The 26,726-nt window shown below is 37.0% G+C and overlaps 1 protein-coding gene and 1 long non-coding RNA gene across 5 annotated transcripts in view; one reads left to right on the top strand and one right to left on the bottom strand.

Annotated features, from left to right (window-relative positions):
• UGP2 (UDP-glucose pyrophosphorylase 2) overlaps window positions 1-19,361 on the bottom strand; it is a 36,342-nt gene extending 16,981 nt beyond the window's left edge. Inside the window, exons 1-4 of one of the 4 annotated variants that reach the window (XM_025171500.2) lie at window positions 19,338-19,361; window positions 5,365-5,492; window positions 3,382-3,489; window positions 2,424-2,609 (exon numbers count right to left, since the gene is read on the bottom strand). In XM_025171500.2, coding sequence (XP_025027268.2) covers window positions 2,424-2,609; window positions 3,382-3,489; window positions 5,365-5,478 — 408 coding nt within the window. In that variant the 5' untranslated portion in view covers window positions 5,479-5,492; window positions 19,338-19,361. Of the gene's footprint in view, window positions 1-2,423; window positions 2,610-3,381; window positions 3,490-5,364; window positions 5,493-16,536; window positions 16,992-18,952; window positions 19,276-19,337 lie in introns of those variants that run through there. The other 3 variants (XM_088134072.1, XM_007435754.4, XM_007435753.4) reach the window with 3 other exon arrangements.
• On the top strand, window positions 19,217-25,042 carry LOC148216977 (uncharacterized). The gene is made up of 3 exons (XR_015794848.1): window positions 19,217-19,272; window positions 19,367-20,484; window positions 22,135-25,042. It is a non-coding gene; the product is annotated as an uncharacterized LOC148216977 (long non-coding RNA).
• The last annotated feature ends 1,684 nt before the right edge of the window (window positions 25,043-26,726 follow it).

Genomic DNA, 26,726 nt, shown 5'->3' with positions numbered 1-26,726 from the left:
CTAAACCCACATTAGGCAGGAAGCCAGCTGGATGACCTTGAACCAGTCATTCTCTCTCAGCATTAGGAAGCTGGCAAGGGCAAACCACTTCTGAAACCTTGCCAAGAAAACGGCAGGGACTGACTCAAAGGCATTACACACACAAAAAAGCAACATTTATGCATCGAAAGCAGATTCAATAAGAAAATGTCTAATAAACCCTAATTTCTGTTTAAACGTTTCACAACGTTTACTTAGCACTTAAAAACTATCAAGGAAGACACCAAGGAAGCAAAGGAAATGGGAGATATACAATAATTGGAACCTTAACCAAGATCGTTGTCTTTCTTGCCACCAACCTGATTTCTAAGGTGGGGCACTTTAGCGTACTAAAGAAATAATCCTGCATCTACCCTAAAGCTAGTGGGGTCTGCAGGATTGAAGGCTTTCATAAAAATGCCAAAGGTACTGTCACATGCTGTCATGATGCAAGCTCTGCCACTTTCTAATGTGCCTGCAATGTTATGATGCATATACAAAAGAGGTAAAGTATTCACTGCAAGAGTGTGATGCTACATTCATCCTTTGTCCCTCCCCCATCGCAAACAATTTAAGATTTTTTAGGCCAACATGCTGAAGTTAACTGAAAACTGACAAGATGGCTCACCTACTATTACTGGTACCAGTAACCGTCATGCTTCTGTTCTTTGAACTAATTCAGCTTTTAAAGCTCTCCAAAAGCATCATCACTCAAGCAGCATTGCAATAATCAAGACTGGATAGTATACTTCCAGTACAAAGTAACACATATTGGCCACTCTTTTTTGTCTATTTGTGACACTACAGACTCAAAAAGTTCACACTGTATTTGAAAACTAATATAATCAGCCATAACTGCCTTTCAGATAATTACAATTGGAACAAGTGAAACCAACCATATGTATTCAGCACCAGCACAAAGGACTCCAGGTGACTAGGTGGTCTTTTCACTGGCCATACTTACTTCCCCTCCTTGCTCCCCCCCTTCCCATAGCTCTATACAATGAATTGAGTTCTGAAAGGTAATGCTCAAAGTTATTGCTCGATATGATCCCTCGAAACAGGTCTCCTGTTTGTGTGAAAAAATATTCACAAATACAATCTACTGTCAATCTATTCCATTTTCAAATCAGCCCTTGTCTACAGGGTACTCAAATTACTGCTCAACCCACAATCCATTTTAAAATGTACTTGCAGTTATTGGGATGTGATTCTGCAAGCTTGTTTATGCTTTGAAGGTCTAATCTGCAAAATTTCATATAGTTGCTGACTGCAGGCAGTAAGATAAAAAAAGGCTTCATTCATAAAGTCAAAATTGATGAAGCATGGAATGAAAAGCGGAATCAACAATGTTTTCATATTCCCTCCGATGTTTTTTTTTTTACAATCTGAGAAACAACAGCAGAAATGTAAATCTTTTCCAAACATTCTTGGATCATGCTGTCTCTGACATAACCAACACCACCTCAAGTTCATTATGGCACGAAAACTCATCAAGTGTCTACCGTAAACGTCTTGAAAGATCAGTTACTACTGCTGCTTTAATGACCTTTCACCAAACTGATTAATAAGCACTAGTGTAAAAAACTGCTATTCCCCTCAAGCACCAAGTAATATTTCATGGGGACCCATGAGGATCCACGGCTATTTGCCTTGATGGCACCGTGACTGCCTCTGAAGGTCATCTGCTGGGAGACTAGGGGGCTTCCTTGCGCAGCTGGTTGGCCACGGTGAGAACAGACTGCTGGAGCTAGGGGTCCAATTCAGCAGGACACTGCTTATGTTCTTATGTTCATATAGTTTTTGAAACTGTAATGGCAAAAAACCCCAAAAGGTCCTTTCACTCTATAATAAATTACTGGTTTTGACAATGCCTATTTGGAAAAGACCAAGCAAAACAAGCCTATTTCACCAGCTCTACTAAGCTACATTAATTGGCTTTCTCCTATCTTTGAAAATTTTTCCAGTTAATATTCAGAAGAAACACTATTTATCTTCAAGAATGTGGGCCTTTTTTTTCTCCTGTATTTTGAAACTACAGGAGGAACCGTAACATTTTACAGATTGTGTATTTGCTACATTGTCTGAAGAATGGGGAAAGCAGTAAAAGAAAAAGAGAGAACTTTCTCAGTACTCTTAATGTTTCATTCCAATTTGCCCTCAGGTGCTATTTTGCTACTAGTTATATGCCAAGAAGTAATGATGTATCAATATGAGGTAGTTGGATTGATTTAAAGATTCTCTGAAATAGGCAAAACATTTAGATTTCAGCCTAATGCTAGTCAACTTGCTCTGAATTAACAGAAAAATTGCTTTTTTTCCACTAGCATTTTAGTCTCTCTGTGAATGGTACCTACAGATTTTATAACATGTATTTAATGAGAACTCATATATAAGCTACTCACCTCAATCTGTTGAACTGTTAAATCCAGGAATGTATTCTCGTTCCGCACACCAATGAGACTTTTGGGGCCTTTGCATCCCATGCTGGTGCCCAGGCCACCATTGAGTTTCACTACAACTAACTTGTTCAAAACTGAAGCAATGCTATCGGGTAACCCTCTTGCTTTTATCTTCTCATACGGCTGTATCTGAAAGGAAAGCAATGGTTATAAGCAGTTCAGAACAACTGTATACTCTTTATGATATTTTATTGTAAAAAAAGAACTGCGAAATAAAACATGCAATCAAAATTCAGATTTACGGTCTTGATCCATAATTTATTCAGGTTGCAGTGGTACTTTATGACAGGTACTACTTTTGCAAGCAGCTCTAAATGTGAAGTACTGTAAACCTTCAGGTTAACAGACCTTGATTTAGTGGTTTTTGGCTACACGGATAAAATTTTCATCCGGACAGCATTGCAGAATTGTTTATGTTTGGGAAAGCAGTCCAAAGAGTGGTTGGTATTCCCCCTAACCAACGGGTTTGGTTACTGTCTTGAAATATTTTCTCCCCATTTGCAAGCAACAGCAATTTTAGGTTAAGTACTGAGCGGGAGCAGAAGTAAAACTAGCCAACCAAAACTGATTCAATATCCCTTATTACAAACATACATAGAACATCAGAAAAGATGATGCAATGGGGCACCTTATATATTTGTTACTCCGATTTCCAGACACATCTTTTGACTCAAAGATAAATGACAGATATTGTCAATGATGGTGACAACATTTTATCCTTAGGAAAACTGAGCATGTTGGTTTTCTGTCCTTCAGATGGAAACCTGATTCTTTCCAGGAATTTTGGAATGCTGCTGCTTAGTATGAACTTCTTTAAAATCCCTGAGTGAGTCGGAATATGATATTTAAAAAACAATGAAATCCACAAGAAATTGGTAATTCACATTATGTTGCAACTTACAGAATCTTCTGGAGGTCTTTGGATCTTTCCCCAGTCCACTGATGGTCCTTTTTCTTGTAAGAATCTGTGAAAGAGTTTTTGAAATCCTTCCAGGTCTTTTTTAGTGTGCTGAAAAAGGCAGTTGAAGCAGATTTTTTAAGGTGTCAGCCAAAGGAGTAAACTTCTACTAACACTTATGCAAAAAAAGAGATATAAGATTATTGGAAATTTTGAGGCAACAGAAACTAAACCATTCTCTTCCATTTTTGAGGAGAAAAAAATGGAAATTTTGAGTAAAATTAAAATATATCAATCCTTATTTTTAGCACACATCAGAGATATCAATGGTTGCTAAAACCTTTTACATATAATTTACTTGGTTTGGTCACAGAAATATACTTAGTGAATAAAACTGAAAAACATAGTTTATTCAGCCAATACTTATAAATTTGCAGGTAGTCCTCATTTAGCGACCACAATTGGGACCGGCACCTTGGTTGTTAAGCGAATCAGTTACTAAGTGAAAACATGACTGTGCTAATGATCTTATTTCAGCTATCCTTCAGACCTGCAAAAGTCATAAATGCAAGGACTGGTCGTAAAGTTATTTTTTCATTACTGTCATTAACTGCAAATGGTCGCTAAACAAGTACTACCCGTAGTTACAGAATTTATTTTAAAATGTTTTTAATTTGTATTGCAAATGGAGCAAGGTTACATGCTACTGGATTCTAAAAAGCGTAGCATCTTTTCTTTTCTGCATCCTTAGAAGAAGCAGGCCATCAAAAAGTTAACACTGGAAACAAAAGGAATTATCAAAGATGTATTAATGCAAAGAAAATTAATGTGTTTAGAACTTTATCCTCCACTGCCTCAAACAGATGCAGAAAACAGTAATTTTCCAAACAAACAAACAAAAAGAGGCTAAGAAAAGAGACGGCATCCAAGGCTCAAAATACACACTTTTGCATATAAAACACTACGTAATCAGCTTCATTTTCTGAACCTGAATACAATATCATCATTCTCAGCAGTTGCTACTTCTATATCTTTATTTTCATCATTTGCAAGGATTTCTGGAAACTGAAGATTTCCCTGTAATGAGGAAAACTATCCTTTCTTATGCTAGTTTATTTCTGGGTTAGATGTGAATATTTGAAAATTTTCTTGCACATCTAACCATTTTGTGTATCATTTTCTTAAAAAAAGTTTTTTTCCTCTTTTTTCTATTCTTCCCTCCCATTTCTATGCAAGACAAAGTGAAAGCACACAACTTTTCTCACCAATGTTTAGGCAATAACCATCATAACTTTTTAGCATTTCACACACATGCATGCTAGAAGCTTACACACACACACACACACATACACCTTAAAATGAACTTGGTATAACTTTATTTATTCTTTATTTATCATTTATTAAAGCAATTTATATGGCTGCCCAACTCACTCACGGTAAATCCAGGTGGCTTACAGATATAAAAACCCTTTTTTTATATATAGTTTTATGTATCTATTACTTCTTGCCCAACAACTTTGCTATTAGAGTTGACATGCTTGTCAACTGCTTAGGATGTTTCACTGCGTAAAAATCAAGAGGTGTCAACTAAAGATAATGAAGGTGCTGAAGGCAAAACAGATACGCAAAGTAAGTATAGAAAAAAATCATACCTTATTTTGTATCAGCTAATCCATCCCAAAATGGAAAAAATGCATAGAAAACTGCTTTCTAAATTACATAGTTTAATATTATTACATATAGTCCTAGAGGCCACATCATGTTTAAGAACAACAAAGTTCTTGAAGTGGTTCCACTTAAAATTCTATAATAATTCCTTTACTTCTCTGACAAATTCAAGAACATCAGTCTTGATGCAAGATGTTGCAATATTGGAATAATTGCAACATCTTGCAATTATTCCAACTATACCCATAAATTTTGAACATCACAAAAACAGAATCTACTCAAGAACATACACTACTGTCATTTTATTTTAGTTCCTACCTGTAGCTCATTCTGTGGTGCAGTCGCAAGTATTTTATCCAGTTCCACTTTCATGGAATATTCCAGTTCTTGCCTAATTGCTTCCTGGAATGGGGAAGTACCAGCCTGAGACATCGCTTTGCTAAAATCTTTTTTTAAAAAAAAGAAAGACAATGTTTATAGGCATATCGTAGAGAGATAAGAACAAAATGCTTACAACATGAAAACAGAAGTAATTTTAAGCTGTACTTAAAAGTGGTATGTACTGTATATATTTTCCACAATATTTTTACAAGTGCAAAACAGAAGAATATTTCTAGTCAACCAATGGGCCAAATGAAGAAGATACACTCCACTTTTTGTGTTTGTTATTAGTTAACTAGTCATGGAAAAAGTCCCCAAATAATTGCTATTTTTTTTCCTAAGTCGTCAGGCTGTTCTGCAGTTCAGCAGCTGAGCATTACTAATTTGCCAAGCAATACAATCCTCCTTTCACAAAATTATGTCATACAAAAAATGTAGAAACTTGGCGATGAACTCCAATAATTTTTCTGTATCCTTCAGCTCTCTCCATTAGTGTTTTCTTGTTTAAGGGTTCAGTTATTACTAAGCAACAGGAAGTGAACTGTTCTATTTTTCTTACCTGCATTTACAGGACTTTGGGTTTTTTAAAGCACTTATTTTACACATGCAAAAATAACAGATGATGTATCATTATGAGGTTTGGGAAACTAGTTTATCTCATAAAGAACCAACAATGATTTGCCTTGGCAATTAGTTAAAAGTATTAACTTTTCATCATTGACAGCATTAGAAAAATGAATTGCTATCACCCTGTTTCAATATTTCCCTTAATCAAGTAAAAATACTGTACTCATATCTTATTCTTGCAACGTTTGAGTCACCTCTCCAAATACTGGATTTATTTTAAAAAAAAACATGCATGCAATGCATGTGGATGAAATGTTGTTTATCTCTTTTAATTACAGTATTCTATAGGGCATGCATATTGGGAGAAAAGCGTCCGTCTTCTCTGTTTTGTCTATTTTCATGATGGACAAGTTTCACTTTGGAGTCCTTGAGGTTCTCTGAGCTTGGTTGTTTTCTTGCAAATGTTTCGTTACCCGGCTAGGTAACATCTTTCACTTTCTTTACAACTTAGAGTAAAAGTATCTCACAGATTTACAAAACCTTGCTAAAAATTCAGTCTTGCAACAACTCTTTTCCCAGTTGGAACCCAGGATGTACAAAAAGTTTCGACCATGAAGAATTCCAAGCTCAAAACACCCATCTTGAATGTTCCAAGCATGAAACAAAAGATGTGCTTCGTTCCAAGAGTGAAACAAAACTTGGCAGTTTTAAGAGTCATAGTTTTAAGTGCAAGATTCTAGATAGAAAAAAAATCTGACAATCTTTCATCATTAAGCAGAGAATTAGCCAAAACCAGCTGGCATACAGTACAATCTAAGATACTAAAGATCATAAATCAGCAGTAGCATTTTTTTTTCAACTTGTAAAGAAACAAAACACAGTGATTTGCTTTTCTTTAATTTATTATATCAATTTGAAACTACATTACTAAGTTTCAGGTAATCTTCCCTGTAAAAAACACAAAAATACCCCCCCCCCATTCAGTTTCAACTCATTCAGTTGAAGTTATCGGTCTCCCCATCCATTTCCATCCAATCACATGGCCAAATGTTTTTCAAACGCAGTTGGCTCTGTTTAAATGTTTATATACAGGAACTGTACAATCCACAATGAATCTACCAATCAAATTCTGAGCTGAGTCTGAAAACATCGCTAGCACTGAGAGATGGCGTCTCAAAGCTAACAGGACAATAAGCAGGCGTCATCCCAGAAGCAACAATATAAAATCACAGTAGTGATTTATCTTATTATCTTACCTATTCTAGTCACACTGTTGTAAAACACACGTATTGTAGTATGTGCAACATTTGCAAAGCCTACAATTTACTATTATTACAGATAATTCACAACTCACAGAACAGCTCAGAACACAATACAATATTAATTAACTGATTATATGCACATACATTGTGCAAGACTATCAGTACTTATGACATATGTATAAACTGTACTGTTTTCCAGATCTGGAAGGTTCTCAATGAACACATTATTTTTTTTCTTCCTATGCTTATTTTTTAATGAAGCACTGTGTTTTGCTTTTCTAGCTTTCTTTATACCAGACTGAGTCTTCTTAAAAAATGAATCAGCAGATTAATGCAAAATCATTTAAATTAGTGGTAGACTTAGAAAAAACATGGTTAATTTTGGTTGAAAACTCTAGAAAAACTAGAGTGCCGCATATAAATGTGATTTTGATTCACTCAACATTATTTTGCAATAAAAAGAAACTCAGAGTGAAGTACATAATTATCCACAAAGAGAAGTGATTGTTTCTACACACAAGGTTTGCTTTTCATTTTAAAACCATTTCAGTTCCTTACAAGGGCATTTTCAGGTTTTGCAATAATGGCCTAAAGCATTTTTATGTTATGTGTAAATAGTTTTAACTTGCTTAGCAACGTTCCTTATATTAGAACACATATAAGATTTTCCAATTCCAGTTCTTCTGTAAAGCTTGTATTAGCCATCTTCCTACTAAAATGTACAGTTCTGTCTTGCAGGTCAGCAGAATACCACAATATATCTACTATTGCAGAATGAAAGGATACAATTCTGAACTTTATGTCCTCGATGCAAGCAGGAATAATGGGGAAAAAATCAGAAAGCTTCTACGTAAAGATACAGGACCATATATATATGTCTAGGGGAAAAAAATGATATTCCTACTGAAGAAGTTTTTTCCTCAATAGGCAGTTCCCAGTTTGCCTGCATACTGCCTAATTATGTCACTTTTCTTTTGCTATGTTTTAGACCCAGGCATACACATAACATAATCAGCATTATAAACAGGTTTTGTAATGTTTAAGCTGAATCTACTATTGGCACTAGGAAAGAAGAGAAGGGACATCAGAAAGAGTTATCAAAGGAACATGAGTGGACTGCTGTTTATAAAGAAACATGAAGCCTGGTATGTGTGTAACAGAAAACAAGACAAGAACTATGAATTTTGTATAAATGTGAAGCACACTGATCTTCCACTGTATCTGACCTAAGCAAGAATAATTTCTTGCAAGAAATACTTACAATACTAAACACTGTAGGAAGAGGCTGTTAGTCTATGGTATCCAACAATTAGGAGGGGTGTGATGGCACCTTTTCAGGCTAACAAATTTGATTACAAGACATAAGCTTTCATGACCTGCAGCTTACTTCATCATACTCCACTGCATTTGATGATAGCATCTGAAGGGACTAAAATTTATTAGCCTAAAAAGGCACTATCAGACTCCTTCTACAATACTAATATCAACCTAACATTGTGTGGCTTTATTAAAAGGACTAAAATATTGGTAGTATCTCAGAAGGATACCTAACATTCTGTACTAAAAATCCTCTGTCCCTTCAAACAATTATAAATTCCTAGGTTTCTTTAACTGGCACATATCCAGGTTAAACAGACTTAGAAACTGACTGATAATGGTAATGTAAACAAGACCATGGTTTATAGCCAATGGGTCTTGTCTGCTGAAAAAGAACTTACACTAATGGAACAAAGTCATCTTTTCCTATCTCCCAAATCTGCTCCAGAGGTTTGATGGACCATCTAGAGCAAATGGAGATGCATAAAGAATACAGAAATAACCAAGCAAAAAATTCTATGTCACAAAAGCTCCACTCATATAACATGTAGGTATAGTCTCTTATTATCAAAGTACCACTTTCATTCAACAAGTGAATCTTTACAAACAAAAGGCATTTTATTATTTCTTTATACAGTGCATTCGGAAAGTATTTCCCCCTTCACTTTTTTCAATTTTGTTATGTTGCAGACTGATACTACAATCGTTCAAATTCATTTTTTTCCTCATTAATCTACACTCAGTACCCCATAAAACAAAGTGAAAACAGAATTTTAGAAATGTCTGTAAATTTATTAAAAAGGAAAAACTGAAATATCACATTGGCATAAGTATTCAGACCCTTTACAACAACACTTGAATAATTGTAGTATCAGGCTGCAACATGACAAAATTGAAAAAAGTGAAGGGGGTCTGAATACTTTCCAAATGTACTGTATGTAACTCTGTATATGCCATAGTTAACACTACATAAGCTAAGAATAATAAATGCTATGCAAGACCTCCATTTAGAGCGTTTTTATCATTTAAACCAGTTATTAAAACCAATCATACTTCCAACTACTGAAACTTAATAAAAATCAGGGCTGGAATGGTCAGATTGTTTTCAGATTACAAAAATACAACTGATTAATAATTTAACTGCATCAAATGCATATGACACATATTAATGAGCCATGTACTCGTTATAAAGATAGAATCCTTCCCGAAGACGGTACTCTCCAGATTTGTTGGATTTCCACTCTCAAGATGGCTAGACATTATGGGCATTGAACAACCCTGCTGGCTACCAGGCTGGGGAAGGCCGATATAGGTAAATTCAGGTTTACAATGAGTATATTAATTAATATTACATGGGTTTGGAAACAGTACTTGAAAATTGTTAGGGAAACATCTATAAAGTATATTATGTAAATCAGTCCCAATTTAGAGAAAGAATATTTAAATTCAATTGCAGATTGTCAGTGAATACATTTAGCTTTGTTTTAGCTAATGAAGTCTTTAATGTGTTTTAATTTCATTGTAAGTAGTTTGAAGACTAAAGAACCACTGTAGAGCAGGCTTTCCATCTTAGTAACCACACCACAGAATAGACTTATGCCCCATTCCCACAAAAATAACCCTGGAAGTTACAACTGCCTGATAAAATTATCAGAACAAGGTTTGTTTCAACTGCCTTCCCTCCTGCTTTTGCCAATTGCACATCTCATTTCCAATGTAACACTAAAATGATGGCCCCCACATTGCCTGATATGATTAACAAACATAGAGAAGCAGGCAAGTAAAAAAGTTTGCACAGATCTGGGAAGAAAGGCTTGCTTCATCACATCTGTCGCAAAAGTTAACATTATACTCAACAAAATACGGATTTTTTAAAAAAAATATCCTGGCTTCACAAGATGGTTAAACCCAGCTGGTAACACTGTTTGCAGCTCAGGTGCAAATAAACAAGGCAAGAAATCTCCTACCATCCCTATATTTAGTAACAAGCTCCTGTGAATAAAACAAAAGGAAGAAACAAGGATTAGACATTCCTTCTTGAAGAACTATTTTCCACACACACCCAATAATTGATAATATAATCTATGAATTTTGAAATAATATTAAAATCGTAAAACAAAGAAATAAAAAGATTTTTGTCCCTTTCAGAGATCCCACATTCCATCTGCTTCCTCTGTTTCCAGCTCATGGCACACCTGAGGCTCTGAAGGTATTGCTTTCCAATGGAGTCAATTGGGAATCACAACAGAATGGCTCCAAACAAATGTTCAAGACATTTTTGTGCTTTTAGTGCCATTCTTTTCCTCAATGAAAACAGGCACACAATACCGGTACAAAGAGAGTGTTACACCATCTTGACTTCCTAATTAAAACAAAATAATAACACCTTTCCTAATGCTTTCAAGCGTCTTGCCAATATGCTGCACCCCATTCAAGTGCTGAGCGATCTTTATTTCCTGATGCACATTCTGAACAAAGAGACTACTTACTATGAAACTCTGCCTTTCTCAAAGTCCTTTTTTGAACCTTGCTTTCCTTCTAAACACAACTGTATATTTGTAAATGCTGCATGAGACAAACTTTTGTTTACATTCACACTTGTAGGAGAAGGAAACTGAAACAGGTTCATACACGTAGTACTGTGCTAATCAGTCTGGTTTATAGTCCTAGCTTGTTAGGAAGGACATAGCATGGGCTGATGCTTCTGATTCTATGGTGATTTGAAGTGGGCCAGGAAGGAAGGGATTGAATTACAACACATGACATAGGCAGGGTGGGGGAGTGTGGTGGTGAGAGAGAAAAGGAAAGCATATGCCTAGTCTCACTTTAGAGTTGTTTGTTCAGGCCAGCGATAGACAACCTGAAGTTGGACTAAATATGTAGCCCCCTGAAGTTGGGCTACAACTGCTAAAATCCTTTGCCATTAGTCATGCTGGTTGGGACAGATGGGAGCTGAAATCTGGTCCATCTGGACGGCAAGAGATTACTTGTCCTTGGTATTCACATCAAGTTCTCTATCACTGCTGTAAATTTTATTCAAATGTATTAAAATTAAGTAAGTGGCTAGAAGAACACATCTAACCATGCCAAAGGTACAGAATTTGACTGAGACTGAAGGATGCCCAAGGATGAGAAAACACAAATGTATATATTTAGAAGAGATGTAAGGAACACGGCAAGAATGACGGCTGTATTTACAGTATATGTTATGCACCTTTGATAATAGTTGTCTATTTAAATAAATGCAAAAGATATATAATTCTTCCTAGTTTAAAAAAGAACGAATCTGAAGTGGGGATCCAATGAGCTACTTTACGCATAATTAGGTGGCTAGTGCTATCCTTTTTCCTTTATTTTTGTTTTTACTTAAAACATATAGCATGTGGGCTTTTGTTCTTGAAAGATCCAGGTTCTCTTGGGCAGGCAGAGTTAGTGGCATGAATACACCTGCCTCTGCCATCTCAGGGATTTTAAATCCATTTTAAATATATAGTTATAACCTACAGCACATGGACTCAGAAATTCTACCATACATCTACAGAATTTGCTTTAGCAGTTTATTAGAAATTATAACTGGATTATGTATTTCTGAAAGATGTTCAACACTATTTCTGTATAGCATGACCCCTTCTATTCCGCCATTTTCCTGTTAATAATAGAAACATGTGGATCATAACCTTTTCACAGTCACTACCTAAACACTTAAACCCACAAACCTAAATGCATGCATCTGGAAAAAAAATCCAGCATATGTACTGGCTCTAAGTATTTTAGATTTATCTGTTTATTCAATTTATATAAACAAATAAAATTATTTCACACAGACAACACTTTTTAGTTTTAACCTAATTACAGTGCTCTAGATTTGCTAAGTGATAATGTGATTTGCTGGCTTTTAGCTTAGTAAAGGGATGGAAATCTGTAGTGCGCTAAACCCCTTTTCACAACCACGATGTATCCTAAAGTTGAATACCAAAATTTGGTGGCAAAAGAGAAGCACCCTTTAATTTCGCAATAACAAAATGAAAAAGCATGTAAGACATTGCATAAATTTAAATGCTTTAAAAAGAAAACAAAAATCTATCCACCCCCCACTAAAAATGCTAGATAGTACAGAAAAGTGCCTTGTTACATTTTGCCCACTAAAATTTAAACTTATATTAGGAATTACTAATACTTAATCTCTCTTACAACATAAATAATCTATGAATGTTAGGAGAAATATAAAAAATACATTTCCCAAGGCAACTCTTGTTTCACAGAACAATCATATACTAGAGTTAATTGACTTGATTTGGTAGACATTTAGCAAAGAGAAATACTTTCCAATTCAAAGTTTTCCAGAAAATTAATAATACTGACTACAGTACATTATATTACAACTTATCTGAATCAATATAACAACTTGAAAGTGTAGTATGATATACACACACACGGTATAATCCTGAGTCAAGTGTGTTCAAATCCATGATTGGTTATATATTCTACTAAGTGGCTATGGAGCTGCTTATCTATAACTCAAGTTGGGTATCTTTAATGAGAAAAAAATGATGGGATCGCCATAGGACTATAATACTGAACCAGTTTAACTAGTTTGAATAGTAATACCTATTAAATGTTTATATATGTTCAACCATGTATTTTTCTGTTTCATTCATACACACAACAGAAACTGAACCTCCAAGTCATACTGATGAATTCTATCTCCCTTATATTTATTTATCATATTTATATAGCCACCCATCTCACATAAGGTGTCTCTGGACGGTGTACAACAATTAAAAAGAATAAACACATAAAAAAATTACACATAAAAAACTGTAAAAACACAAAATAGGAGGGGATAAAATTAATAAGGGAGCCATCGTAAAATCTTCCCACTCCCCTGGGAAGCCCCAGGCCTGATCACATAGCCAGGTCTTAAGGGACTTGCGGAATGTTAAGATACAAGAGAGAACCTGTGTCCTACTTTGCTTGAATTCCCCATAGCACCAGTTGGCTTTATGAATGAAGAAGGCACCTGGAATTGTATTTCTGAAATACTGGGTGGGCAATAGGTTCCCCAAACCTATTAAATACTTAACTCATGAGAATGGGAATTCACTTGACCCATGAGTAAGCACTGAAAGGCTAGATAGAGAAAAGTCACTAAAATATTTTTAAAACTGTTCTACTAAGAAAACAATCCATACTGAACAGGTGTCTTTTTAAAAACACTGAGAAGAAATAACACCAACTAAGAACAGTTGTTTGCCCCAGCTAAAACGAAAATGCAACTCTAAAAATGTCCTGCCACCATAAAATAAAACTACACAAGAAGAAAGTTGTTGTCTGTCAATAAAATTGACATGAACGTGATCCATTGTGCATGGCCATTTAAACATGACATGCAAGAAAGGAAAGATATGGTATCTTTCCCTTTTGGTATCATAAATATTAATAATAAGGGACCACTGGAGTTGGGTGGCCAATACACTTAAATAAATAAATAAATAAATATACTCCAAATTTATCACCTCATTTTATAGGATTTTGGAAAATCCCTTATCTGTTTAAGGGAGTAATACCTATAGACAATCAGTTAATATAATTCAGCAGTGAAAATTTAAAACAACTGGGTACAGTCTATCCAAACTGAAGCATTTTTATTCCTATTTATTTCAGTGGATGAATTAAACATATGCTTTATTCTAGCTTATTAAAATAAACAGGATATTCTGTTCTTATTTTTCTACAATCCAAAACAGATTATATTTAATTTGGAAGGGCCTGTTTCTTAACAAGTTTGCATGGCATGTCAACTTTGTAAGTCCCTAGCTGTATCTATTATTTTATGCAAACTGATCTTAACCACACCCTATCAGTGTTTTAAATATCTTAGCACAGGTTCTATCTCCAAGGAGATATTTCAAATCTTAGCATTAATACTGATTATGTGGTTTATTACAGGAGACAAATTCATAGTTTGTTTTTTTACCTGAACAATAATTCTGTGCCTTAGTGAATATTAAAGTAGTTCCTCTACACACAGTGAAGCTTACCATTCAATTACTTGCCAGAAACTCCTGAAGTAATTTGTACTTATAGTAACTGAAATAAAAATTACAGTCCCAGGGCAAAATAGGAAACAACATGTAAATATGAGGAAGGGCAAAAATGTATTTCAACAGAGCTTTAAGCCTGATTTCAATGGGAACAGACTGTGCAGAAATGTATGACTCTCAGAATACAGTTATGTAATAATATCCATAACTGTATATCCATGTAACTATGCATCTTATTATAAGTGATATCTGTGTCTAGGAACCAGTTTTAGCATGGCTAATCAGCTGAAAAATTATGGTAAAATGCACATATATAACAGTCAAAGCTTCCATTTTACAGCACCTCCATTGACATTTATTCAGAATTAAGTTCTTTGAGTTTATTCTCAGTAAGTGAAAACACAGTTTCAAGCAACCTAGTTAAATATATACTCTATACAGTATAACATTGGGTATTCATTTGAAAGGAAAATAACATATATTGCTCTTTAAAAATCATGTTTGTTTTGCCCATTCTACAATGGATAAGTACAGCACCAGCATACTCTACATTTTAGCTTTTTTAAAGCAATCACATGGCATTCTGTGTATTCTACAAGACCTACTTTTAAGAAAAAATATTTTGAAAAATAAATTTTGTCATGCCCTAAGGACATCTGAAACAATCAAATTTAAACTAGGAGCATGGAACAACTTCAATCAATATCAAAAAGCAGAACTGTAAACATACCACTTTCTATGCCTAGTGCTAGACATTATCAGTCAGCTGGAAACTATTATAAAAGGCTGACATAAAAAAAGACATTTGCAAATATGCAAATATATAATGGTAATACTTTAAACTCCAAGACTATCTTCTAAGTAAGGCATGCGGTGTTATAAAACAGACACTTTCAGAAAACATAATGAAATCCATTTTTATACAAAATGGCCTCCTCCAGTATTGGGCTTAAAAAATAGCAACACCAGATATTAAAAGAACATTCATTCATTTTGGGGGGTTTGTTTGTTTTTGTTTTGCTGTGCAGAGCTGGTTAGATCACTTTCAGGCAGTCTATTTTAAGGGTCAGTCATTTCTGTGCTTAGCTTTTTGCTCAGTCGCTTTAAGGATTATTCTCCATCTATAACCCACCAGGTATATTCACACTCTACTAGGATAGACAGTACTCAGAACTAAATTATTACCTGGTTTTTCTATGTATTACTTACTTTAAATATTTTACACACTTTCCTTTCTAGTACTAAAGGCTTCATATATTTGGTTTGAGGCATAATATAGGAGAGGAGATTATTTCAGTAAAAGAATAAGCACAGTATTAAATCATTTCCTTGTCACAGCAATGCATCAGTCATCAAGCTAAAATGTTTGCTTATGGGCAATTTCACAATATGGGATTTTCAAACCACGTATACAGACACGCACAGCCATAAAATACCCAGGAGAAATGGAGCTTTAATAACCGTTTATGTCACCAATATGTTAATGGAGAGGCCAGCTGATAAGCAACTCAGTACAGACCCTTCTTTAATTTGCCAGAGCCAGAGCCAGCAGCTCCAACCACCTCAGTCTAGTTTTAGTCTTTTTTTTAACATTTGGAGAAAGAAAAGGAATCCTACTCACAAGCTTTCCACACACAGACACACAAATGCGAGGGTGTCTCTCTCTCTCACACACACACACACAAATACACAAAGATCGTAGAGACTGGCAGTGCTTTGCTACCACCTAAGCAACCCTCAAAACAAGAAGAGAATTGTTGACTTAATCCAACTGATGCCCTTTTTAAACAGCCTCCGACCACGACCATCGTGCCTCTGCAGCCGCCTGTGAAGCACAGCACAGCTCTGTTTAGAAAAACACATAGCCACAAACATCATGCAGCTCCTGGGACTTCAGAAATTAGCGTGCTTACACTTACCTTTTGCAAATGATGACATTTTGGATCTTTATGAAAATAAATACTTTTCTGGTATAAATATAGAAAAATTAAGACACCACCTCCTTCAGAATATAACAACAAAAGCTCAGAAAAATAAGAGCCTTTTTTCTTTTAACTGACTTCTCTCCTGAAGTAACAGATACTTCCCGCACTGCTATTCAACATTTATATATCGCCAACAGAATACTCTTTCAGAAAACAATAAAAGCCCTAATCAGAAATGTCCTAGCCACCCACCCCTAAAAAAAGACCATCAAATGACTTTCATCAGGATTTTATCCCTGATTGTTCCCTGATTGTTCTCCTCCTAGATCTATCCTCAGAAATGAATGACTCAGATAAACTGTCTTCAAGGTAAAAACCATAAGGATTTAAATTTCATCAATGAAAGAGGAGGGTCAAAAACTGTGCCTTGCCACCACCCTTTTCTCCTCCCCTTTCTCCACCACTGAAACGCCTGGCTGCAGCAGAAATGAGAGTGGCTCACACCATTTCCCCGACTCCTCCTTTCCTGGGAACTCCTCCTTTCCTGGGAATTCACTGGTCTCCTTTAAAAGGCAAGATTGCTTAGGACCACCTAAATCCTACTCTGCTCTCTCTCCCCCCTCGGAACTGGCTGCTTTCCTCAAGCAATCTCTCCCTGTAGGAGAAAAGGCTCATTTGATTTTACAACCTCAGTTCTCATCCCCAACTGGCGGAGGGAGGATCAGACTTAGACCCCTATTCTTCTTTCTTGCTCTTAGCTTCAGAGAAATCTTGGAACGTGGCTCATTTTTGTGTTTTGTTCTTCTCTTTTCTGCCACACAACAGCTGCTTTTGTATGTTAGGGCTGCAATGCTACTGCTTATGGATTCAATGGGTGTTATTTCTGAATAGACATGCATAAGCAGCTGTGCAAAACCCAGGTAGGGTCTCCCTCAGAATATGTAAAAACATTTAAGCTTCTCAGCTTTATTTTGTTGCAGTTCTTATTTAAGGATTTCTTTCAAAGTTTTCAAAGAGATGGTCACTGCAGCAGAGAGAGATCTGGGGCACGCCTCAGATTACCCAATTTTATTATAAGCTTTTACAGCTCAAATGCATTTTCATTTGACCCACAAAAATGCATGATACTGTACGTTAGTCTAAACAGTGTCCTAAATCCTTAATTTTATTTCAAAATATACATCAGAAGACTTAAATGTTTTCAGTCTGATAGCCACAACTGGAACTGTGAGAACATGTTATGATCTTGCAAAATGACAAAATATTACATATATGAGCACATAATTAACTTTCATTTTCTCTGCTATAACAAAGAGAGACACCCACATAATACTGTGTTTGCAGGATCTGCTTACCCCAGCAAACTCAATTAACTCTATTCTCAGGGTTTGCGAGATAAACATGAACTCACCACCTTGGCTCCATTTACACACCATGCTAGGCTAAAATGCAGTTGGCTACTTCACAGATCAATCTATCCTGCAAGCAGAGCCTTGTTATTCTTCAGTGCTCAGAACAAAGGGGAGAGCATACCAATCCTTCTTTCACCTCTACCAACTATCCTTCCTAAAGCAATGACAGTGAGCTGAAAAGTCTGGGGGCCCTTCAAGTGAAATTTCACTCCCAGTGACTTCAAAAACAGTAGTTTTCCAACGGCATCTTCTAGGATGTTCCCTCAACTTCTCAGTCTAAACTAAGCTTCAGGATTCCCTGGAGGTCTTCCATTCAATTACCAACCAGAACTGGCCCTGCTCATGTACTTGGCTCATAGTCACTTTGGAGATGCAATGCTTCTAAAATAAGAGAAAGGAATCTCGTGAAGGCTTTAGTAGGTGGGGCTTCAGCTACCCCCTCTACAAGCTGGAAGGAATGGGGGGGGGGGGAGATGCTTGGTTTTTAGTACGCCTGCATGCTCTAAGCCTCGATCGGCTCCGTTTCCCATTTTGCATTTACCTCCCCAGGAAGCCACTAGCAAGGACCGGATGGGGAAGGAAACAGAAGGCGGTTGGGTGCGGCGCGAAGTCAGCAGGGGAAAGCTGAAAAAGCAACAAGGAGCCAGGGCCTAAAATCAGCCCCAGTTAAAGGAAAAACATTACATGAAAAAGACGAGGTTAGGGGATAGTAGAACAGCAGCTCTGAAGAGAAGGACGTGACTATCATCATGTCACGGCAGCGTATTTTCCCTTCGGGCTACTTTCCACTTTCATCACCATCACCACCCCGCGCCAGCTGCTTCCAAGACTGGCGCGCGCGCGTGCATCGCGGCGCACACCGTTCCCCGCGCCAGGCAAACAGCAAACGAGGGCCTCCTCGAGGCAATCCCCATTTTAGACGAAGCCAGAGAAGAGGGCGGCGGTAGCAGCAGCTACTCTCCCACCCCTCCTTTTTAAAGCCAGCAGATATTACCCACCTATTTCCTCGGGCGGTGGGGTTGGGCCGGGGAGTGGGGAAGGGTTTGAGAGCTCAACTCTGGCAGTAGTGGTGGGATTTTTTTAAAAATGGTGTATTTCACAAAAGCCCTGGTCTGGTCTCTCCTCCCACTCACGTCAGGGCTCCAGAAGTGGGCCTCGAGGAGGAGGAGGAGGATCGGCAGCGGTGGCAGCAGCAACTTAAACGACTCCTTAACCTGCTAGTTTCAAGGCGGAGGGAACTAAAACGGAAGTGCTGCATTAAACACAGACGTCGTTGTTTGCTCTTAAAAGCGCAGCCGCCAATCGCACGGCGAGGAAGGTAGAGAATTTGGTAGAGGTGGGCCGCTCAGTAATTGCTTGCTTTTGTCCGAGGCCTTTGGTTACCAAAAACGGCGATCTTTTCTTTGGAGCAGTTTCTCTTCGCGCGCTCGCGAAGCGAGGAGGCTCGGTTGTGTTCCAGGGTACGAAGTCCGCACAGGGCGTTCATTTCCGGGAGCAGCAGCAACCTGCCATTCAAGTGATGAAACAACGAGGATCTGTGGGAAATACCCGAACAGCCAGACTAACTCCATAGGAATGTGGCCTCCTCGTTGTTTTTGACCCCTTTGGTCTTGTCTCTGACGGGAGACCGGCAGTGCACAGTGGATGCAATAACAATTCGCATATCCCCTTAAGAACATCAGGTTTTATTTATCATTCGGATACATTGGCTGTGTTCACCCAACATGCTAAGCAATAACTTAATCATGGATTAGTACTAAGCCCTGTCTTAAACTATGGTTTCCTAACCACACTGATTGAGTCACAAACCATACTGAATTAGAATGTGACTTGGCTGGTTTTGATTTAGTTAAAGTTTATTATGATTGTAAGATAATAAAATAGTAAAATATCATAAAATTATAAAATAAGTAAAACAGTGGTTTTGACTTAATATGTGATTGATTTACATCCTGCTTGTTCAGAAATTTATGGCACTCCCTCCTTCCATTTCTTCTCACAACAACAACCCTGTGAAGTTAGGTAGGCAGAGAGAGTGTCTGGCCCAAACTCACCCAGTGAACTTCCATGGCTGAAGGTAGACTAGATCCTGGGTCTCCCTAGGACCTGTCCAACATTTTAACTACTACACCACAGTAGTGTGAACACAGCCATGAGATCAATTTACAATAAAATATTGAAAATTATAAGCTAAGAGTAAAAGCAGCAGTAAGAAAGCAGTATCTACTTTAAGAAAAGCTAAAACAGCTTGGTCCATTTCAAATGTGAGTTAAATCATCCTCTGCAGATCTGGCTGAGGACAATGGACGTCACCTGTCCTGAGTAGGGGAAGTCTGAGTTAAAAGGTTGAAAAGTTTGGGAAGTTTTTAACAAAAAAGCCATGAAAAACATCAGAGTGAATACAGCAAAGAACATGTCAAACTCAGAGTTCCTTACTTTAAAAAAAAAAAACCTTCCCTGATTGCGGTCCACCATATCTCAGGTGCCAGTGGAGATACGAAGGGCCTCTGCTGAGGATCTAAGTGTCAAGGTAAGCAGTCATTCAGGCACATTGGCCAGAACTGATAAAGGGCTTTAAAAGTCAAGAGCAGCTACAAATCATAACTGGTTTTAAAAGTCAAGAGTTTGAACAGGATCCAAGAGTTAGTGCAACTGATAAAGTTCATGCAAACATATATATAGCAAACAGAAATCTAACTCAACTGTTGTCCACATTTTATAATCCAAATCTGCACAGCAGCCTGTTCTGATGCAGGAAGCTGAACTTGTGTTTTAAAGGTTAATAAACATCTTCCCCTAGCAGTATTTTGAGAATGTAATCACCTAACAGTTCATCCATGCCATCAAAGAAACTAGGTACTGATTTTTAAATGCAGTAATACACAAAACAATACACAGCACCTAGCAATAATTTTATGTGTGAGTCTTACAGAATCAATAAACGTTTGAAATGTCTGTATGTCGAATTTTCAAAGCATACAAGGAATGTTTAAGGCATCAAAAAGTACTGGAAACATGGTACATCTGGATCTGAGAAGAAAATAGTTAAGTAAAAACATAGCTTTTTCAGAATGACTAATGAAACAAATATGAATGTTTAAAAGCAAAATATTTTGGCTTCTGCTGTCTTTCGTCAATCTAATGTGAATAAAAAAGAAGTTGGAGTCAATGTGGGAATTACAGAACAGTATAGATGGAATATTCCCAGAGGGAGATTTGTTAGCAGAGGACGATCATCCAGGCTGAGCCCAGTTGAAGAAGATGGAAACCAAAATGTTTTGCTTTTAAATTTTTATGCTTTTGTTTGTAATTCCCTATAAATAAACACATTCAGAAACACATACACATGTATGGATGGATAGAGAAAAAAAGACTACTGTAAAAAGAAGTAAGTAAATCCAACTATTATTTTATGCTATTAGCTGATTAAAGACTAGAAAATCTGGAGAGAAGATTCAGAAGTTCAGAACCCATTGTATGGTTTTGTGCTTCTTTTGATAGGAGATAGTTTTCCTCTTTCTGCATGAGATTCACAGATTTTAACTGGCCTTGTAAGACAACCAGATTATGCTATCAGACTAGTTCTGATAATATTCTGTATTTGTCAGAAGCCCACAGCAACTATGATAAGCAAATCCCAATCCTCTCCACTTGTAGCTGGGATACAGAGACAAAAAAGCTTATACTTTTTCTTCAGAAGGTAAGGCGCCTGAGTTTTGTACACCTGTTCCATGACTTATTTGATAAAAGTGGCCATCCAGCTAAAAGATGAAGATGGAAGGGAGAGTTTGCAGGCTAGATGGTGCTTATTCAAGTGTCAATAAACATTTCCCTGCACTTTCTCTTTGCTCTCTACAATATTTTACGATACTTTATTTATTTATTTATTTATTTATTTAGTGGAATTATAAATAGATGATGAAGTCTAAAAGCCATTAATACTCTCAAATAACATTTCTGTAATTGCAGTAGTATTTTTATGGAACAGCAACAGCCACTTTATTGCAGACAGTAAGAAACACAATATTTTGAGGTTGGCATTAGCAGTATCAAGACTCTGAACCTTTATCACTTCCTGATACTGCCCCTTAGAAGAGTTCTTATTTCTGCCATTTTTTTACTCATTTAACCAAGGACAGTGTTTACTTTTAACAAATCTCATTCCTGTTTTTACACTTAGTCATATTTATTGGTGCATGACTATCGTTGGAGTCCTGGACCATAAAGAAGGCTGAGCGCCGAAGAATTGATGCCTTTGAACTGTGGTGCTGGAGAAGACTCTTAAGAGTCCCCTGGACTGCTAGGAGGTCAAACCAGTCAATCTTAAAGGAAATCAACCCTGATTGCTCATTGGAAGGACTGATAATGAAGCTCAAGCTCAGATACTTTGGTCACCTAATGCGAAGAGAGGAGTCTTTGGAAAAGACCCTGATGCTGGGAAAGATTGAAGGCAAAAGGAGAAGAGGATGGCAGAGGATGAGATGGTTAGATAGCATCACTGAAGCAATGAGCATGAAACTGAGCAAACTCAGGGAGGCAGTGAAGGACAGGAAGGCCTGGCGCAATATGGTTCATGGGGTCACGAAGAGTCGGACACGACTTAACGACTGAACAACAACAAATCGTTGGAGTCACATATCACACTAAGCTATAAGGTTTAGCTTTGTTCAACAGGTGAATCAGAAATTGTGGTTTATCAGTTCTGCTTTATATATCATAGTTCATGGTTTGATGCTGTCTGAAGTAAGCTAGATGTGGCTTATTCAATAAGCCGCAGGTGAACATCATGAACTCCCTCATAGTTAGACTCAAACTTCCAAAACATATGCATAACACATTAAGCATAGCTTAATTATAATTAAGGAATGCCCCGGCAACCCAGTCAGCCATGATTCCTTTACCCACCCCCATTTTGGGAGGTACCTCCACAGACTTTGCATTCTTTAGCAATACCATGTTTGTGGGGAGGAGGGAAGGCCAGTTCCTTGTTTTCAGAACACAGCCTCCTGTGCTTGGGCTTGGAAAAAGGAAATGCAATAGCCAATTCATCACCCAGGAGTGGTTCTGTTTACCCCCATTTTTGTACTCCTTGTTTTCCGAAAAGGCTGTTTGTTCAACCATGAGATGTTAATCTGGATTTGGATAAACAACATGCCAGGTTAACCTAACACAAAACAAGCTATGGAAACCAATTGCCGTTAGGGTACACTTACCAACTGTCACAAATCTTCTAGGAATGCCCTATTTTCCAAAAGTATGATCTTATCAACATCTAGGTACAAGATACTGCCAGGGGCATTAAACAGGTAAAACCAATAATCAATTAGTAATTAATAAATAAATAAATAAATAAATTGCCAGGGACAGCACTGTGCTGTTCTACCCACACTGGTTTTGTTTTCTTTTTCCCTTACTCAGCCTACATTAACCATTAAGCAAAATAAACACAGTGCTTAGGGCACCAAGGGAAGGGGGGCACCAGTTTTGCCCCCCAGGCTGTCATGCTCTTAACACTTTCACTCCTACCCTCCACTTTAGTTTTCAGCACTTATTAAGTCTTAATGTCTTGTCAGCTAAGCAATGGAAGGGCCAAGAGGCAGCATCGTTGGGCTGTGCTTAGGGCATCAGTTGGCTTTAATCTGGCCCAGCCCCCACTCCTGAGGGCTTCTTCTGCTCATTTGTGCCTTTTTTTTCTGTGAAGTCCTTCTCCTGTTATTGAAAACATTTCTTCAGCAAACTTATTTATGTTATTTGTGTGCCACCCATTTTACCAGACGCTGGGCTCACAACAATAGCATCAATAAAATTACCTAAGGAAAAAATCAGCATAAATCATAGGACTGCATGGTTACCTGTTAACTAAAAACATAAAATTAAAACCTCCAGAGGCAATAGCAGCCAACATTCCTTCAACCACTCCTCCAAAGACTCAGGGAAAGATAACCAATAATGGTAATTTAGCAACTAGGCCACCTACACTCTGGAGCTTAGCGATTCCTTGGCTGTTCCTCGTGGAATTCATTATTCGTTTCAGCAAAACAGACATATCAGTCATTTTAGCTATCTTTGATAAAGGTAATTTTCCTGATCATATTTTAATTATAAATTAGAAGTCATAGTCAGAAGGGGCAAAGGGAGGTAGAAGAGAAGGATGGATGCTTAATCCCAAAGTTTCACCTGTGCTTAAAGCAGCTATTCCTACCATTGCACTACTTTAAAATCTGTAGTATTCATTGCACTTATTGTAACACTATTATTATTAGTCCATTTCTTTAGGCTGGGCTATGTTGGCAAACCCATATTGTCCACATAGGCAGGTTGGGTCAACGCCAACACTACGTGCGTGGTACTACTGATACTCTAAGTCAGAGCTGTGAGAGTAGGTTCTTATTCTCGCTGAGAAAACATTGCAGCTGCTCGAGCAGTAGATGGATGAGAAATCATTTATGATTGTTCTTTTGTCCACTTGATCAAACAACAAAAAAAGGGGGGGGGGAATCTGGCCTGATAAGAGAGGGAGTTGCATTCGGAGAGGAGTGGAATATTATAGTGTTTACTTAGCAATTATACGCGCACATGATGTCTCCCAAAGAGCTGGCCCTCTGTGTATACACTGGTTTTGCCTTCCTGCTATAATCTCAAGTGCTGTATGGTGTTTCTATTACTGAAGAGAATTAAATTATGTTTATGACAAACATCTGTTAAAATGTAGGCAAGAGTACTTGTTATTGGGGTTAGTTTTCCTTGCTTTCTACATTGTTCAGATCAAAGAGCAAAGTAAAGTAATATTTTTATGAATAAAAATAAAAAATAGAACTTGTCACTGATACAGGTTATTTCTGTTCTACTCTGCCTCATAATTAGATTGAGAAAACACATGGGTAGGGTTTCTCTGCCTTCACTAGCACAGGTAGTTCTTTCGTTGCCAGCCTGTTATATATGATTACATATGGATTTTTACACATTAAAAGAAAATAGAGGAACTATGTAGAATACCAGTCTAAAACTTGCCTTCATCCTTAACCCAGCCTTTGCAAACCAGACTACCCTTCCAGTGACCATACTGACTGGGAGGTCTGAGATCTAGAGAATGCCTAGTTGGGGAAGGCTAACTTCAATGAGTTCTGTAATTCAATGTATTGTAGACGAATCCTTAGGAAGATAAGTTTCAGAACTGGTAGTGTACGTAGCTGTTTTTGATTATGATTACTATGAATGTATCTACAGTATATCCTTTCTAATTTAGGCAAATTGATTAGAAAAAAGTGGGGGGAAAGAAAAAAAGGCTGATTTTAGAGCTGTGTCTGTACCATTAAACTGCTTGGTAGAGACAGAAAAAGCCTTCAGGCATGCAAATTGGGTTTTAACAAATACAGAATAGTATTAGTTACAATAATCTCTCTCCTAAAACTTGTGGGAGGAAGAAAAGTTTTGTAAATGCTTTCTTTTTTTAAAACATAATTTTCATCTGTTTAAATGGTTTCCATACTGTCCCATAGATTAAGTTGCCATGGCTGGTGAAAAACAGAAGAGAAATCAGCTAGACAGTCATATTAAAAATAACAGCAACAACAGTCTGGCCTAGAGAATCCTGCATGGGACGGCAATGTTACATACAAAACTACAGAAGCACTTGGTATCTATTTATATTTTAAAGTGTACGTGAATCAGTTTTTAAAAACAAACACATTGGATGCATTATTATTCTACAACAGTCATATTAGGTTCTGACATACTTAAAGAGCCCTAAAGAAATAATGCCAGGAATATAATGAATTCCAAAAAAAGAGAAACACCCCATTGGCTCCAGACATCATTTATCAACAAGAACTACATTATTTAGACCAAGTTGCATGGCACCCATGCTAATTAAGTCAATACACAGAGGGAGACTTAACATACCATGCTAAGACAGGTTTTGCTCAACTGTGGTTTATTGAATAAATCACAGTTGACTAGGTTTGCACAACACACTAATGATGATTCAGTGTAATATATGAATGTAGTCTTATATTTAAGTGGAAATCTCAACAGGGAAGAAAGAAATTTGAGACCTGCCATCCTTAATCTAATGTGCTCAAGTTGCCAGGGACATGGTGCTTGCATTAAGAAGAAATTGTTTTAATGCTATGACATTTAACATCCTTAATCCCAACTCAGTATGTGAACTACATTTTATATTCCTGATATTACTTAAGACGTTTCTGAGATGCTCTTCTTGGAAACTAAAAATAGCAGGATCTTTCAGGAGCAAGGAGACTTATATCCAGATTATCTGAGGGATTTGGGGTCTATTACCATTAATATAAAGTATGGTGATGAATAATTGAATGCAGGTCTAAGGGATATTCAAGGTTGCATATTTAAATATGTAAGATGGAAAAGGTATAGCCTGTTTTTAAGTCTTCTAATGTTCTCTGCATGGAATATGATCCAACTTCTTTGACGTCAGTTGAATTAAGTAGGAACAGTTTTTATTTTTAGATATAAAAGGTGTAACCTGGAAGATAGAGCATCTGCAAAGCCATTTTTTATGTTTGCATTTCCAGATAAAAATTGTACTAGCTTTTATTTATAATACGGCTACAAATGAAATTTCCAAGAAGACATCATTAGTATATGCTGGATTCTTTGCATTATACTAAATCACAATGTGATTTGGTTGGATTGGATTGGATTGGGTGAGCAAATCAAGCTAATGTTTTGGATGTCATGTACCTTAATCTCAGCAACCATCCAAATAGCCTCAACATGCTTTAATACTGAGCCAAG

Source organism: Python bivittatus, unplaced genomic scaffold (genome assembly GCF_059951505.1).
Source record: "Python bivittatus isolate LINGU-HERP-01145 unplaced genomic scaffold, Pbiv_v1 ctg000020_np1212, whole genome shotgun sequence".
Classification (NCBI taxonomy): domain Eukaryota; kingdom Metazoa; phylum Chordata; class Lepidosauria; order Squamata; family Pythonidae; genus Python; species Python bivittatus.
This window is presented reverse-complemented; position numbering and strand designations above follow the sequence as displayed.